The sequence below is a fragment of the Planococcus citri genome, chromosome 1 (genome assembly GCF_950023065.1).
Source record: "Planococcus citri chromosome 1, ihPlaCitr1.1, whole genome shotgun sequence".
NCBI classification, from domain to species: domain Eukaryota; kingdom Metazoa; phylum Arthropoda; class Insecta; order Hemiptera; family Pseudococcidae; genus Planococcus; species Planococcus citri.
The window spans coordinates 77956767-77972588 of NC_088677.1; the positions used below are offsets into that span (position 1 = coordinate 77956767).

Genomic DNA, 15822 nt, shown 5'->3' on the forward strand with positions numbered 1-15822 from the left:
ATAATTTTGATGTATTTTTTCACATTTTGATTTTTTTTAGGGGGAAAAAAATTTCAAGACCAAAGAATTCTTAACTAACATAAAACAGAGAAGACCCATTTGAAAATTAAAGCAAACTAAATACTTAAGTACTACATAATTAAAACAAAGAAGATGACAAAATGACGATGAAAACCAGGGATGGTAAAATGTAATTGTAATTTTTAACTGAAATGGATTTTAACCACTAAAAATATTAGCCTAAAACCGTAACTAGGTATAGGTAACTGTAACCAAAATTATTGATTTAGAATTTTTTATAACAGTTCATTCATTGATTGAAATTGTTTGATCAGGAAAATTTAAAAAAATTCATATTCCTGCGATCCATAAGGTGCCAGAATAACTGAAATCATTTGGGAACTAGTAGAGTGTAAGCATCAATTCTGGTAAGTTGCATTGTCAAAAGTGTGCAACTTTGATGAAGTAATATATATTCCTTATTCGAATTTGAAACTGATTTCGAATTTGTATTGGGAATTGACTTTCAGACGATATTTTACCATAATTACCAGTAATTTACCAAAATTGCCAGTAATTTACCAAAATTGCCAGTAATTTACCAAAATTGCCAGTAATTTACCAAAATTGCCAGTAATTTACCAATATTGCCAGTATTTACCAAAATTACCAGTAATTTACCAAAATTACCAGTAATTTACCAAAATTACCAGTAATTTACCAAAATTACCAGTAATTTACCAAAATTACCAGTAATTTACCAAAATTACCAGCACTTACCCAGGTACCTACTCTGTAATTTACAATGATTGACGGTTCATCCATTGATTAAAATTGTTTGATCAGGAAAATTCTGAAAAATCCGTCTTCCTGCAATTATTCATGAGGTGCTGGAATAAGAATAACTGAAATCATTTGGGAACATGCAAAGTGTGTCAATGCTGGTAAATTGTGTCTTCAGAAGTGTGCAACTTCGATGAAATTGATTTTTCTGGTGATTCAAACTTGAAACTGAACTTGAATTTTGATTGGGATTCAACTTTCAGATGATATTTTACCACAATTACCAGTAATTTACCAAAAATACCAGTAATTTACCAAAATTCAATCAATATTTATTTACAGTGGAACCTCAATAACTTGAAATCCAAGGGGAATGGTCATTCATTCGGCTTATAGAAGTTTTCGAGATAATTAATTTTGAGTTATGCAGGTAAGATTTTGAGGGAGTTCTGTGGAGGTCTTACAAAATGAATGACTTAAGAAATATGTAAGTGTATAAAAGATAGAAGTATGAATTGAAATATTTGAGTTATAGAGGTAAACTCCAGACAACGTACCACTTATAGAGGCTTTCTCACTATTTTTGGCAAAAGTTTAGCTTAGAGTTACAACTGAGATATGTAAGTGCATGAAAGATAGAAGTATGAATTGAAAAATATTTGAGTTATAGAGGTAAACGCCCAACAACGTATGACTTATAGAGGCTTTCTCGCTATTTTCTGCAAAATTTTAGCTTTGAGTTGCGACTGGTTTGTATAGTCAATTTCAACTTATCCGAGTAAAGTTAACATTGAGTGTTATGGAGATTTCAAGGGGAATGGAGATGGTTCAGCTAATAGAGGTTTTAGAGTTAAAGAGTTTCAAGTTATTGAGGTTCCACTGTATTTCTAAAAATATTTCGAAATTACAAAATATACCCCCCTATGCGCAATTATGGGAGCGAGGGGGCCTCGGTAACATTGTTCATGTGAAAAGAAAATTAACAGATTGAAGGAGGACAGAAAAAAAGAAAGAGAAACAAACAAAACAAACCAAAAAATAAAAAATAAATACATATTAAGCAAATGAAAGAGTATAAAACAAAACTAAAAGCTAAAAGTAATGAACACACAGGAAAGTTTAACGACAAATTCATTTATCATCCTAGAATAGAAATGAGTGCATCTACAGCAGAATAACAGGACCTCATATACTATAAGCAAACAAAAGGCAGACATGTGACGTAATACTACCCAGTAGTCCGTAAGGTGTTTTCACTCTCCAATAACCACCGGACTAGTGCCAGCCAAGAGCCCAAACCTCTACTCATCACTGCATTAAACAGCTTCGGCAAACACCACAGAGGCTGAGCATCAGATCTGTCTCCTTGGTACCTAGGTAGGGGAGCAACGGTGTTATCAATTTTCCTCCCCCTCTCATTCACATAAACTCTAAATTTGGACCTATTCCTTTGTACATATATAGTCAATTGCCTGGACTTGATAAAGTTTTTGAATAGGCAGAATTTCTAGTTTTTGAAAATTGTTTTTTGTACTTTCCCCCCTTTTTTTACCTACAATGCTCCTAACTGCCCATTTTTGTAGAATTACCAAAATCACCTGTAATTTACCAAAATTAGTTACCAGTAATTTACCAATATTACCAGCAATTTACAAAAATTACCAGTAGTTTACCAATATTACCAGTCATTTACCAAAGTTGACAGCAATTTACCAAACTCACCTAGGTACTTTATAATTTACCATGATTGACGGTTTATTTACTGATTAAAATTGTTTGATCAGGAAAATTCTGAAAAATCCGTCTTCCTGCAATCCATGAGGTGCTGGAATAAGAATAACTGAACTCATTTGGGAACATGCAAAGTGTATCAATTCTGGTAAGTGTCTTCAGAAGTGTGCGACTTTGATGAAATTGATTTTTTTGGTGGGTATTCGAACTTGACAACTGAACTTGAATTTCGAATGGGATTTGACTATCAGATGATATTTTACCATCATGACAAACTGTTTACCAAGATCACCAGTCATTTGCTAAAATTACTCAAAACTTACCAGTAATTTATTAAACTCACTATGTAATTTAAGTACTTACCATGGTTAACGGTTCATATACATCAATTAAAATTACTCGGATTTGATCAGGAAACTTTTGAAAAAATGTATATTCTTGCAATTCATAATGTTGCAGAAATGCAGACTAACTGAGATAATTTGGGAATAGGCAGAGTGTATCAAATCTGGTCAGTGCATCGTCAGAAGTGTTCAACTTTGATGAAGTGCAATATTTTTTGGGGGTATTCTAATTTGGAACTGTTTCAAAATTTGGATTGGGATTTGACTTTCAAATAATATTTTACCATAATTACCAGTAATTTACATAGATTACCAGTCATTTACCAAAATTACTTCAAACATTACCAGTAGGTAATTTGCCAAACTTAACTTCCAAGAACCTACAGTCAGTGGTAAAATTGCCTAAAATTCCACCCAGTTGTATACAATTTCAACAGATCATTTTTTTCATCCGATTTATTGCATGTCCTTACTTAAATGTAATGAGCCAAAAAGTCCCATCTCAGCAATTTTCTTTTTTTTCGGTCCTTTTATAAACGTAAAAATCTCCGCAATATGATGAATAGGTAGACCTTTAAAAAAAGCAAAAAAAAAAGTTCAAATCGAGGTTACTGTTTCAAAATTCATTTTCATATCTACATAATAAAAAGTTTCAACAACGAGAGAATAAGTATAAAGAAAAGGAATGAGTTACGGACTCGTTTAAATCATATTACTCCGAAGTAATTTTATGCAGGTAAGGAACGAGTGCATTGAAGCGTACAGAGTTTCACCTGCCAGCTGCAATTTAATTTGCAACTTGTTTCCAAACTAGGTTATTGCTTCTTTGGACAGATATTTGCAATAAGTTTTTCTCTTATTTTAACGCCAACGGTGCTTAAAAATTATCGATTCTGTCAAGTGTATGAAATACTAAAAAAAAAAACTCCAACTCTCTGCTAACGACACGAACACGAATCGCTATACTTATACAGATGCAACTGCAAACAAAGAAATGGGGAAAAGTTACCAAGGTGTTTTTGAGCGTTTCTCTTTCTCTCTCCTTCTTTTTCTCGATTTCACTTCTTCTCTCGCGATTCGACGAATCTAGAGCTTTATAGTATAGCGATGTTCATTTGCGTAAAATGTAAGGTTGTTGCGTTGCGATGTCGATGGAGATAGAAATATGAATACGATTTAGCATTTTGACCTAGGTACGCGTTGGCGAGCTAGATGAAAAATGGAAATGTATTTTCACATCGTGCCAGAGTAATGTATTGTAAAATTGACCGGATTGTTTTTGTTTTATGGCGAAAAGCTAATGGAATGTTGCTTTTTTTTTTACCAAATCGTGCTGCCGGATCTGACTCGCAGCTTTGTGCTGAAAGGTGGAAATTAAGCCAGTGCCTGCGTGGGATTTTTAAGTGAGGCAGGTTTATACAGTTGCTTTCCTCCGAGTCGTGGCATGAGCTTAGCTGAAAGCTCGTAGTGGGTGAAAATTGCACACAATTGTAAGAATAGAAGAAGAGATGCGGTAATCCGGGACGATGTTGAGGTTTGGATCGAATTAAGTGTGGATTTTAAAGATGCATAAATTTGTAAGATGAAGTTGGTGGGGTGGAATTTTGAAATGTTTGTGTGTTTAGAAATAAATCGGTGACCTTCGAGTTTGGGTATCGTTTTATTAGAATTTTTTAGATTGAAGAAAATATTTCACAGACTCATTTGTCGTCAAAGCAGCGAAAAATGATGAGAATTCGTTTTCAAAATCGTTGAAAATTCATGCATCAAACATATTTGAGTCGATTATAAAATATATCATTTATTAGATAGGTATTTTACATATGTTTATAATCAACAAAAATTTGGCTGCTAAATAATATTCCAAAAAAAAACATTTGGTGGGTTGGTAATAGAAGAGGAAAGTGTTTAGGTAATTTGCATACTATTGTACACTAGGTAGGTATATCTATAGTAAAAAAAAAGAACTAGGTACACTCGAATATTTTGGTAACCAAAAAAATTCTGCTCGAAAGCTTGCGAGGTCACGCAATACACAGAAACCCCCAGTAGATGATATTGAACACCAGGAAACTTAAAGGAAAGACAAATCGACTTTTTTTATCCATCCATACAGCAATATCTTGCCAGCTCATTGTGGTCGGTGGTGGTGCTGGTTTCTCCGATATTTCCAGCATTTCTTTTCGCATCGTTTTTAATTCGGATAGAGGCAGCGAGATTTCCAAATCTGACAGACTCTGCGAAAGTAAAGAATAAAATTCGGTGGTCAGTCGAGTATTGTAAATTAAGATGTTGTAAATTCTAACTCGTTGTGTGTGGTCATTGGTCTCGGGAGAATTGTGTGTTTGCGATTTTTAGTCGAGAGTTTTACAGAAAAAAAGGACCTTTTTTGCGAAGGTATGAGTTGATTGACGAGATGGAGAGTTGGAGTAAGAGGGGTAAGCCCCCCCCCCATCCGTTGTCAAATTTTGAAAAAGTCGTCGAATTTTAAAATTTTTTAGAGTTGATAAAGAATCTATTTTGTCGACTTTTTTGGAACATGAATTACACATTTTTGAAAATTTCGGCCCTCACTTCGTTTGAGCTTGTTTAAAATTTTCAAACCAAAAAAATCAAACTCTTCGCACTCCTCACTAGGGTTTTTAACGGGTAGTGGCCGGAAGAGGTGAAAGTAGTGAAAAAGTTGTAATTTCAGGCAAAAAGATGGCGAAAAAATGAAAAACTTTGTAATTGTTTTTTTTTTCATAATTTTGATTGAAATTAAAAAATACTTTGTAAAAAAATGTCTTCCAATTTCAATTTTTTTTGAAAACTTTTCTGTGAAAAAGACTGTTAATTTGTTTTGTGTGTGTGGTGGGGGGAAGAGGAGAGCTTGCGTGGAGAGCTGGCTTACCTAAAAAAAAAACATTGATTTTTCAGTTACCAAAATACAAATTTTCGAAAGCTTTTGCACTCAGTTCGTTCGGGACTGTTCGCCTCTCTTTTTAAAAGTTGAAATTTCTAAAAAGCCATCATTCAAGTTCTAAAAACTCCTCACGAAAAAAAACACAAAGCTCTTTCTCCTTTCAAAATACGAATTTTCGAAAATTATTGCCTTCTTGAGATTTCTAAATACATACATTTAAATTTTAAAATTTCGAAATCGAAACCAGGGATTGAGACCTCCTCCAACAGAGTTGTCAAATTTTGAAAAATTCGAAAAATTTTGATAAAGTCGAAAAATTTTGATAGAGCTGACAAATTTTGACAACGATAAGCTTTCTTTTTCAAAATCAAACTTTCTAAAAATCCATTATTCACGCTTAAAAAAATTTTGAATGAAAAAATGAACTCCTTACATAAAAAATGAACGTTTTTTTACTTCTCGATATTCAAATCTTTGATAGATCTTGCCCCCTACTTCGTTCGGGCGTGTTTGCTTTTATTTTTCGAAATTAAAATTTCTGAAAAATCATAATTCAAATTCGAAAATTTTAAAATCAAAAAACTCAAACTCCTCACCTAAAAAAACATTGCTTTTTCACATACCAAAAAAACTAATTCCCGAAAGTTTTCGCCCTCGTTTCGTTTGGGCCTGTTTGCTTTTTTTTCAAGCTCGATATTTCTGAAAAATCAACATTCAAATTCTACAATTTTTGTCTGTATTGGGAAAAATGTGGAGCACATGTTAAAAGAGCCATTATTTGAAAAATTTATTTCTCAGAGATTTTTTGATTCATTAATTAATCGCATAGAAATACAATTTTAAAAATGGCTCTTAGTTCGAAGAATGATGACAACGTGCTGCAATGTTGCATGCTTGTTGCTTACTTTTACTGTGAGTTCATTGTTGACAACCCTCTTCAAGGGGTTTTCCCAGCGAGTGGTGGGTGAACTTGGACATGACAGTGATCTTCGTCTTGGCTTCAGGGCTTCTTTTGGTGGAGCTATTGATGATTTCAAGATATATTTACTGGTCCGTTTCTTCAACTCAGCTTGTCCCCTGAAAATTACTCGAAATGAATTTTAAAATGATCGAAGTACTGTGGAAGATTGAAAATTTTCCATTTTTTCCTTCCCTTGCCCCCAGTGCTGATTTCTTTTTTGGGCAAAATGACTCCAGAAATGGATATTTGAACATTTAATTCGAAAATGGAGAAGGATTTTGATTTTGGCCCTTCTAAAAGAATGTTTTGGTTCTTAAAATTTTGTATGCTGTTTCAATCTAGCTTGGTTTCATTCAAATCAGAGAGTGTCAGTTGAAAAAACGAGTACCTACCTATTTATATGTTATAACGATTCAAAATCTAATCAAATAAAACTGCTATTTAATTTTCAGCGAATTTTGGTGGGGAACTTGCTTCAATGCTTCGTAACGAACAATCATAATCAACACTGTCTCATACTTGAACTGAACACCTAACTGAGCCTCTTGTCAACTACCTAACTTGAGCCCCCGACCTTGAAGTAGGTACAGAAATAAAGAGCTCACAACTGTAACGAGAACTTGTTTTTGTAGTGAACTGTTGTCTTACAATAAACTGTAATACCCTAACTGAGCCTCCAACATTCAAGCACAGCAGTGAAAACATTTACTGACTGCTGGCAACGGAGGACTTGCTTAGCAACAGCAATTAACCTTCACATTCCTGAATAACTTCCAACTATGTTGCTTACTGTATCCGTTACTTATCGCATTTCTGAACATGGACACCTAAACTGAGCATCTGACTGACTCTGAAAGCATAACAAACAGTCTGTGTGACGCGACGTTGTCAAATCATGTAGGTAGGTACTTCTCCATTCCATTTTTAATACGCGTTGCTCATTGTCTAATTGTAATGTTGGCAACGTCGCGTCTGCCTCGTTGCGCAGTTCAACACACGCCACACAAATTGTCGTTATTATAATACTCGTAACTCGCAGTGCGTTCGCATTTCTGAAAATGGAACACCTAAACTGACCCTCCGAAAGCATAACAGTCTGCACAACGTCGTCGAATCATGTAGATAGGTACTTCAGCATTCCATTTTCAACGCTCATTGTCTAATTGTGATGTTGGCAACGTCGCGTCTGCCTCGTTGCGCAGTTCAACACAAAACACACGTAGCGCCGTTAATAATAACTCGCGGTGCGCGCGCATCTACTTCGTCTGTGTGTTGCGACCTTGATGCGCTATGGCGTCAGATTTCTACACAAAGAAATGCCAGGTAGTAGGTTGCTGGTTAACAAACATGCATCTTTGATCAGTGTGTTTTTAGATCTGTTTGCTGTTTCATGTGGTTGTGTTTCAGCTACCATATTCTGCGTTGTGCTTTGTTTAATATTGATCCAGTTCCATTTTGAATACGTGACAAAGCAATTGTGTATTGCATCAGCTTTGAGAGTGTTCTGATGTCATTATTTTTGTAAAGATTTACCTTATTGTGTGCTGTTTTTGTAAAGATTTACTTTTTTGTGTGGCAAAGTAACTAGTAAGGAGTTCATTTATGAATATTTTTGTAAATATTCTGTTCTGAATTCCGTTTTTGTGCGGTTTTGTTGTTGCTGTTGCTTAGTACTTTGTTTTATAAATAACGGTTTCCATTTTGATTGCGTGGCAGTTGTATGGAATAATCTGCGCCATTTTTTTTTTTTGAATACGTGTCAAAGCAGCAGTTGTATTGCATCAGCTTTGAAAGTGTGCTGATGTTATTGTTTTGGCAATTGTGAACATAATATTTTACTTTTTTGTGCCAAAGTAAGGAGTTTTTTGTAAATATTTTTCAAAATATTGTGTTCTAAATTCTGTTTTTGTGTGGTTTTGTTGCTGCTGTTGCTTAATACTTTATGTAACGGTTTCCATTTTGATTGTGTGACGCCTGACGGTCTCGTGGAGCAATCTGTATCATTTTCTAGACTTTGCTTTGGACATTATTTTTTGTAGATTAGTGTGTATATACCTAACAGTTTTTTTTTCTGATTGTAAATATTTTTCTGGATTCATTTCCATTAGTGCTGGATTTTTAAAAAATTAATGCTGCTTTGTTTAAAAGCGTTGTCTATTTGATATTTCTCTGCATTTCATTTTCCAAATTTTTTGTACGTTTCTGCTCAACATTTCTTTTATCAATTCACTTTTCCTGGTTGGATTTTTAGGTGAGTAAAGTGCCTATTTTCTTACTACAGGGTGCCCAGAAATATCGAGTACCCCTAAGAAAGTTTTTCATTTAAAATGTAGGTTGGCAACCTGAAATAGATGCATATGATTGGTGGAATGTTATCTCTCCAGTCCAACAACCAATCATGTGCTATCATTATTATCATTCACTGTGACCAACCGAAGTATTTTAGTAGAAAACTTTTTTAGGGGTACTCGATATTTCTGGGCACCCTGTATACAGTACCTACATAATTTAACAATAGGTAGTGTTGTCAGTATATATTATCATAATCTTTGTATCGATGTTACTTAAATCTGTGTATTGCTATTCAGTGTTTAGGAACCATACAAGCGAAGGAGTAAGGATTCTCCTAGTAAAGGGAGCATATTGGGGGGGGGGGTTACTTATTTTAATTTAGTTTTATTGGTACTCAAGTTCCACTCATTAAAATTGAGGAAAATAGAATAATTCAATTAATGGAATGAAATGTACTGGGAGTCTGGGACCAAACGTTTGTATCTTCTTACATGCAAATTTTATCGCTTAATATAAAATAGTCTAACAGAAAATGGCGGAAAGAGCATTTCATTCGGTTAACAGAATTGACTAATCTTCAAAAGTTTTGGAGAAAATCACAAAATTTAACAAAAAATGAATGAAAAAAATTAAAACATGGTAAAATGTCATAAAAACTTTGAACAAAGATTTAAAATTAGTAGAAATTGGCTAAAGTAGAGAAAGATGATGAAATTTCAGTAAAACTTTTAAAAAATTCTAAAAAAAAAAAGTTTTCTAAGCATAATATTAAGAGACGATATGTAACTGAAAACTGAAGAAGTAAATATTAAAATCAACTTCAAAAAACATCAAAAAGGGATGAAATTTCAACATTTGGACTTTTGAATTTTTTCATCCTTCTGCTTTTTAGAATACCTACTCTGGTTTGTAAAATCAAACATAAGTATCACTGGTTTCAACTCGATTCTAATACATAAAATATTGTTAGATTGCATTTTTTTATTTAATGTAGAAAACAATATTTTTTAAATGTTTTTATTAATTTTAAGATTTTTTAAAGAGGATGTTCCATTGTGAGTTGGATGCATTTTTCTAAATTCTCATTTTTTTGGCCAATGCTTCATTACACCTGTGTTGGTGCACAGCTGTTCATCAAATCTAATTTTTGAATTTGGTTGGTAACTGTTCTGAAGTCATCCCCCTCCCCCTTGTGACAACAATTGAGGTGCCTAAGCAGTTCCAAATTTCAAAATTTTCCATTTTCTTTCCGAAATGAATGAGGCAATGTTAAGTTCATGAGTGTGTTTAGTTCCTGATGATGATTTCAAAAACTATCCAGAAAACCCCAGTGATGCTTATTGGGGTGGTACAGGGGCGTTTAAAAGTTTTTCAAATTCTCTTATTTCACTTCCAAAATGAGGTAGCGGTAAAATGGCGCTGGTCGACAAGACTTATGGACAATTGGATGTCATATTTGTTGAGAAACCCACAGTGAATAAAATAGATGAGGCGCAGAGGCTACTCAAAAATTTTGAAATTTTTTTAAAAGCAACGACAGTGATGGATACTTGACCACTTTCCAGTGTCAAATTTGCTCTTAAAACCTCCACTGATTCCAACAAGGGTGTTCATCCACACCTTTTTGAAATATTCAATAGTGAGGTAGGGCACCTCCAAATTTTCAAATTTTTCATTTTCTTCCAAAAACGAAGTAGTGATGAATTGATGAGTATTTTGAAACATCCTTGTACCTTCCCAATGCGCGTCACTGGGGTTTAGAGCTGAGAGGCTGTCACACACTTTTCTTTTGAGGATATTTATTTGGACAGATCTGTCACCTCACAATCAGAGTATTACTGAGGTGTGTAAAATTTTGCTAGCATTGCTTTTAGGACTTTTAGAAGGATTAAAATTGACAAAAAATTGTGGTACTTATAGTGAACAATGTGAACATGTTTGAGGATAGTTTCGGGGAGTTAATTACTTAGGTTATTGTATCTACCTACCCATATCTCCATATTGTGTTTGCAAATGCAAACTCAGCCAGTGCGCAGAATATGAAAGCAGTACAGCCGATGAACCAGACATCATTTGAACGTATATACGTCTTGGAAGGCAATGATTTACTCGTCTCAACTCCCAGTAGAATGAATGTTAGCATGGTGGTAGCTCCTGATTAGAAAACGATAAGTAAATGAGCTGTTGCACATTCAAAAATTAGGTATAAACGTCGAGAGATAGTAGATTCTGACATCTCAAATAAAAGTAACTTCTTCAGTGTAAAATGAGTTGCCTATCTCGTTTTATAAAGGAACTGGTGATTGAAAATTGAATAATTTTCAAGTGTTTTATTTGGTTATTCATTTTTATTTATGGTGATGATAAGATAGTTACCTAAAATACAGCGCCCTGGTGTCGCATCCGGTGATTCCCAAAATGTAACCCATGAAATGGCAACTATGAGTGCGCTGGGCAAATAATAGTTCATGAGGTAGAATCCATATTTTCTGGACACCACGAACATAACTCTCAAGGAACTGCAGTTGAAAACTTGAAAAAAGTAATGTGTATCGATGAGGATTATTCAACTTTTAACTTTTAAAATGTTTTCAAATTCTTACCATGGTCATGTATGGAGTCTGGTTCAGTGTATTTGTAATCTGTGAGATGAACAGCGCTGACAAGTTGGTATTCGGCTAAAAATGGGGTCTCTTTCGATATTGAAACTGCAGTATCGTTTTCCCATTTTAAGAGTAAGTCGCTGGAGGTGAATTTCCCTGTGTGAAAAGATTTGTTTAATTCGTCGTTTATTTTAAGGAGATATCTTAAGACAAGAATTGATTTAAAGTTAAAAATACCAACATGAATTTAATAATTTTATAAATATTTTCTAAAAATAAATTCTCAAATAAAATTATTATATTATCTTATTCAATTGTTTCTAATTTTGATTATTTGAATCTTTTAACATTTTATTTTTAAAAATTCAATATTTAAAAAAAAATTATTTCTGAATGGAAAATGATTAAAATCTGAATCAATTTTTCAATTTATGAATCATTTTTGAAAAATATATCGAATAATGTTTTTAATTCTAATTATTTAAAAATGCGAATAAAACATTTTATTTTGATAAATTTATTGCATTTATTTTTTTTTCAATTTAAATGGAAAATGGGATGTGATGGTGACCACTGAATTTAAATTTAAAATAATTTATTCTGCAGTCCAGTTTTTTAAATTTTAACTACATTTGTGAGCAATTAAAACATGTACCAAAAAAATATTAGATAAAAGGTAGGTTATTGTAGTAATTCAACTTACACGTGTCAATATTGAAATAACATTTTTGTTGATCCAATGGAAATCTTCCAAGTTTAACCCCGCAAACAACGCTTGTTATTAACCTGAAATAATATTTTTATGACTTTTTTTTTCAATCAACCAAAACGAATTATTTTTATCTGATTTTTACTAAATGATTCGGTCTTCAAAACATACCTAGTTGTAAGTTTTAAAGATTTATGATAAAAGTATGAACTGCGTACATTGCACTATATTCATGTATTTTAACGAGCAATGTTGTGGGTTTCAGAAATTATTCAACGAATCAAATATTGAAGAAGACTAATATTCTCATTCGAAAAATTTTGTATTGGTGAGTACATTCACAATTACTATTTAATAATATTTTTAAAGTTCATGTCGTGTATTTATTTCATAGTTTGAATATTTATTCGTTCGCTGCAAATAAGTAGTACACTAAAAATGGAGAAAGAGAGAAAAAAACGCACACGCCCGTTAACTGAAGAATTCAAAATAAGGTGTAAAAGTAGCTTAATTTCAAGACTCTCTTGTGAGACTTTTTTAGTACAATGGATGAAATTTGAGATTTCTGCAAATTTTATCGTTGCTTCAAAATCTAAACTCATTTTTTAATCTTTTTGAAAATGAAAATTAATTTTCCAAGTTTTCCAGTTCAAAATAATTTATGACCAGATTATAATGTCCTTCGATCTTCGTTCAGTTGTTGATAAACTCCAGAACTAATTTTGAATGGTATGGTAGTGAATCCTCCATCGTTTTAGTAAATTCAACCTCTACAGTTTAAATTTTTTATCGATGGTGAATTTTTTTATCCAATTTCATAATTTTTTTTACATTCTGAAGCAACTCTTTGTGCTTGTGTGACATAATTTTGACACGTAACTTGAAACAATGAATATTTTATGTATGTTAAAAAACACAATTTCCTCAGTGGGAATTTATTAGCAATTAATAAGACTCCAAATTATTGGAATTCATGCGATTGTCAGTGATTATAATGAGAATGCCTAATCGTATTATTAATGCATCATGCATCAGCCTACGAAGTCCAGGGTCCAGCCAGCAATACAGTATGCTCATGAGATTAATTATGTTTGTGTTCTCGATTCTTCGATTTCAACAGCTGCTTTAAAAATCGAAACTTTTTTTACTTTTTGTTTTGAGACTTGAGAGATGCTGAGTATTTTTAATGAAGTAGTTTAGCTGTTAAACTTTGAAATTATCCAGCTCTGATGCCCGAATTTTTCAAATTAATTTGAATAGCCTATTTATTTCCGTTAATTTCGTGCCAAAAAAATAAAAAATAAAAAATGTGAGAATTAGTTACGTTCGTTTGCTTGTAGAGTGCGTCGGTAGCGTATTTTACAGTGATACCAAAACAGAGAAATCTTTTTGTTTTCTGGAGGGAAATAAGAAATTGAAATTTGAGCATTTTCTGGAAATAAAATTACATAGTTTCCCGACGAAAAATATTGAACATGAGATTTGCAAAAAAAAAAGTGCAGTGTTTTTGGAAAATTTTTCCATATTGAGAAATTTTTATTGCAATTTTGATTTCTAAAAAAAATTTTACTGTAGGTACCTAAATGGAAGGATGGTTTTGATTTCTCAATTTTGAAATCAGTTGATTTTTTTAATGGTTTTGATAGTGTTTTCATGAACGTTTTTTTTTCTTCATCAAGTTCTCGTTAAATTGAACCCTTCTTCTTCCCCCTCTCTGTTTTTGAGTAGGAGTTTAATGATTTTATGTTTTAATATATTGAGTTTCTATTTTTTGGATATGCTTTGGAGAACTGAGAATTCTCGATTTTTCGAGAATTGGACTGGACTGGACTTTCAAGACATGCCTTTATCAATTTTAGAACTGTCTGTTGGTTAAAATCTCTGTAAGGCACTTCCTTTGGGGTTTGTTTTGGAATTTTAGTTTTATAATAAATCAATGTAGTTTTTTGGTTTTGAATGAAATTTTTGTGTACGTTTTATCTAGATCTGTTTCCTGAATTTCGAGTAGATTTTTAATTTTTCATTCAAATTTTGAAGAAAAATGAAATTTTCCCCCTAAAAATGAACTTTTTGGGCTTCTGAAAGAAACGTGAATAGGATGTTTTTTCCGGTTTTATCTTCGTTTTTTCATTAAAATTTAAATTTGAGTCATTTCCATACCGAACTAGTCCAATTTTGGGTTTAGGTTTTTTTCTCTGCTAGGTACATATCATTGGCTCCCCTCCCTCCCTCCCTCAACTTTTGGGTATGTGGAACATTTTTTCAGCGATTGAAATTTTTCGTTGAAAAATACACAACTTTGAAGTCTGATTTCTCAGGACTGCTGCAATTTTAAGCAGATCTTTATGCATATTCGCAAAAATTTTCAAAAGTTCAAGAGTTGAGTTTATTTTGGAAGTTCAGGAGTGGGCTCAGAATGGAGGCATCGATATTTGTATTCAGCGCTTTAAAAAAGGTATGAAATGATACGTGACTCGATATTTGACATCTTTTCACATTTCGACCCTTTTTGGAGCTTTGTACCTCACCCCCTCCTCCCAATGGTTTTGCAAATCAATCAATCAATATTCATTCTCAAAAATACAACTCCATATAGATAATTTCATAGTTGCAAATATTATAAAAATAATATGATTATGTAGCGGTAGAAATGATCACTTATTTCAACATAAGCGGTAGAAAATGAAAATTTCCTCGTAAGTACAAGGTACTCGTGACGTCATACGCACTCGATTCTATGGTATTCGTGACGTCAGGTGATGGAAATATCACGATTTCATCATCCCTTTCGCGATTCCACCACCTATTTTATACCACCAATAAGACCTACGCGACGCGCGCCGTTATGTCCCTACTTCTACGTAAGAATATCCGTCATCCCTGCTACTTTTACGTTGAACTTTCGCCTTTATAAGTTCATGCACGGGCACTTTTTCCTCAGTTGTTAGTTCCTTCAACCTACCTTGCTAGCTGATCAGTTGTTGTACGCATTCCTCCTCACGCTTTCGACTTCTTGCTGCCCAGTGGAATACCTCGGTGACCAAGACCTCGAAATACGAATTTATGACGCGGATACGCTTTCTATGGACCCACGGAACTTATCCATCCGTTATGGACCGACATGCTGAGTCACGCCTTACGCGTTCTTATATCTCCACAGTACCGTGGGATATAAGTCATAAAGGATCATAAATGAGGAACCGTGGGATGTAACTAGCACTCGGGCATTGGGGTTATGCGCTCGTCAGAAGACACAGCAATCCAGAGAACGCGATGTCCTTAACCACGACCTCGAGGGATTCGGGGGTTGCATATGAGCTTTTCGGTTTTGGGCTCAATATGCAACTAAAAACGTTGAAAGCCTGCCACCACAACTACGCATTCGATTAATTACGTTTTCTACTAGAAGTTTATAATTATTAGTTAATTATAGAAGTCTCATTCATGTATACGATTTGAGCAACCTGTGATATTACGTGTTACGAAACCAATAC

At 33.5% G+C, this 15822-nt stretch overlaps 2 protein-coding genes across 2 annotated transcripts in view; one reads left to right on the forward strand and one right to left on the reverse strand.

Moving 5' to 3' along the window:
- Nucleotides 1–4639: 4639 nt before the first annotated feature.
- LOC135834827 (pH-sensitive chloride channel 2-like) overlaps nt 4640–15822 on the reverse strand; it is a 39059-nt gene continuing 27876 nt past the window's right edge. Inside the window, exons 4-9 of the mRNA XM_065348799.1 lie at nt 12323–12405; nt 11620–11775; nt 11393–11548; nt 11005–11170; nt 6669–6840; nt 4640–5095 (exon numbers count right to left, since the gene is read on the reverse strand). Of these exons, the coding sequence (XP_065204871.1) occupies nt 4883–5095; nt 6669–6840; nt 11005–11170; nt 11393–11548; nt 11620–11775; nt 12323–12405 (946 nt within the window). The 3' untranslated portion in view covers nt 4640–4882. The remainder of the gene's footprint in view (nt 5096–6668; nt 6841–11004; nt 11171–11392; nt 11549–11619; nt 11776–12322; nt 12406–15822) is intronic.
- LOC135834844 (serine/arginine repetitive matrix protein 1-like) overlaps nt 12588–15822 on the forward strand; it is an 81394-nt gene continuing 78159 nt past the window's right edge. Inside the window, exon 1 of the mRNA XM_065348820.1 lies at nt 12588–12656. The gene's annotated coding sequence lies outside the window, so the exon portion shown is untranslated. The remainder of the gene's footprint in view (nt 12657–15822) is intronic.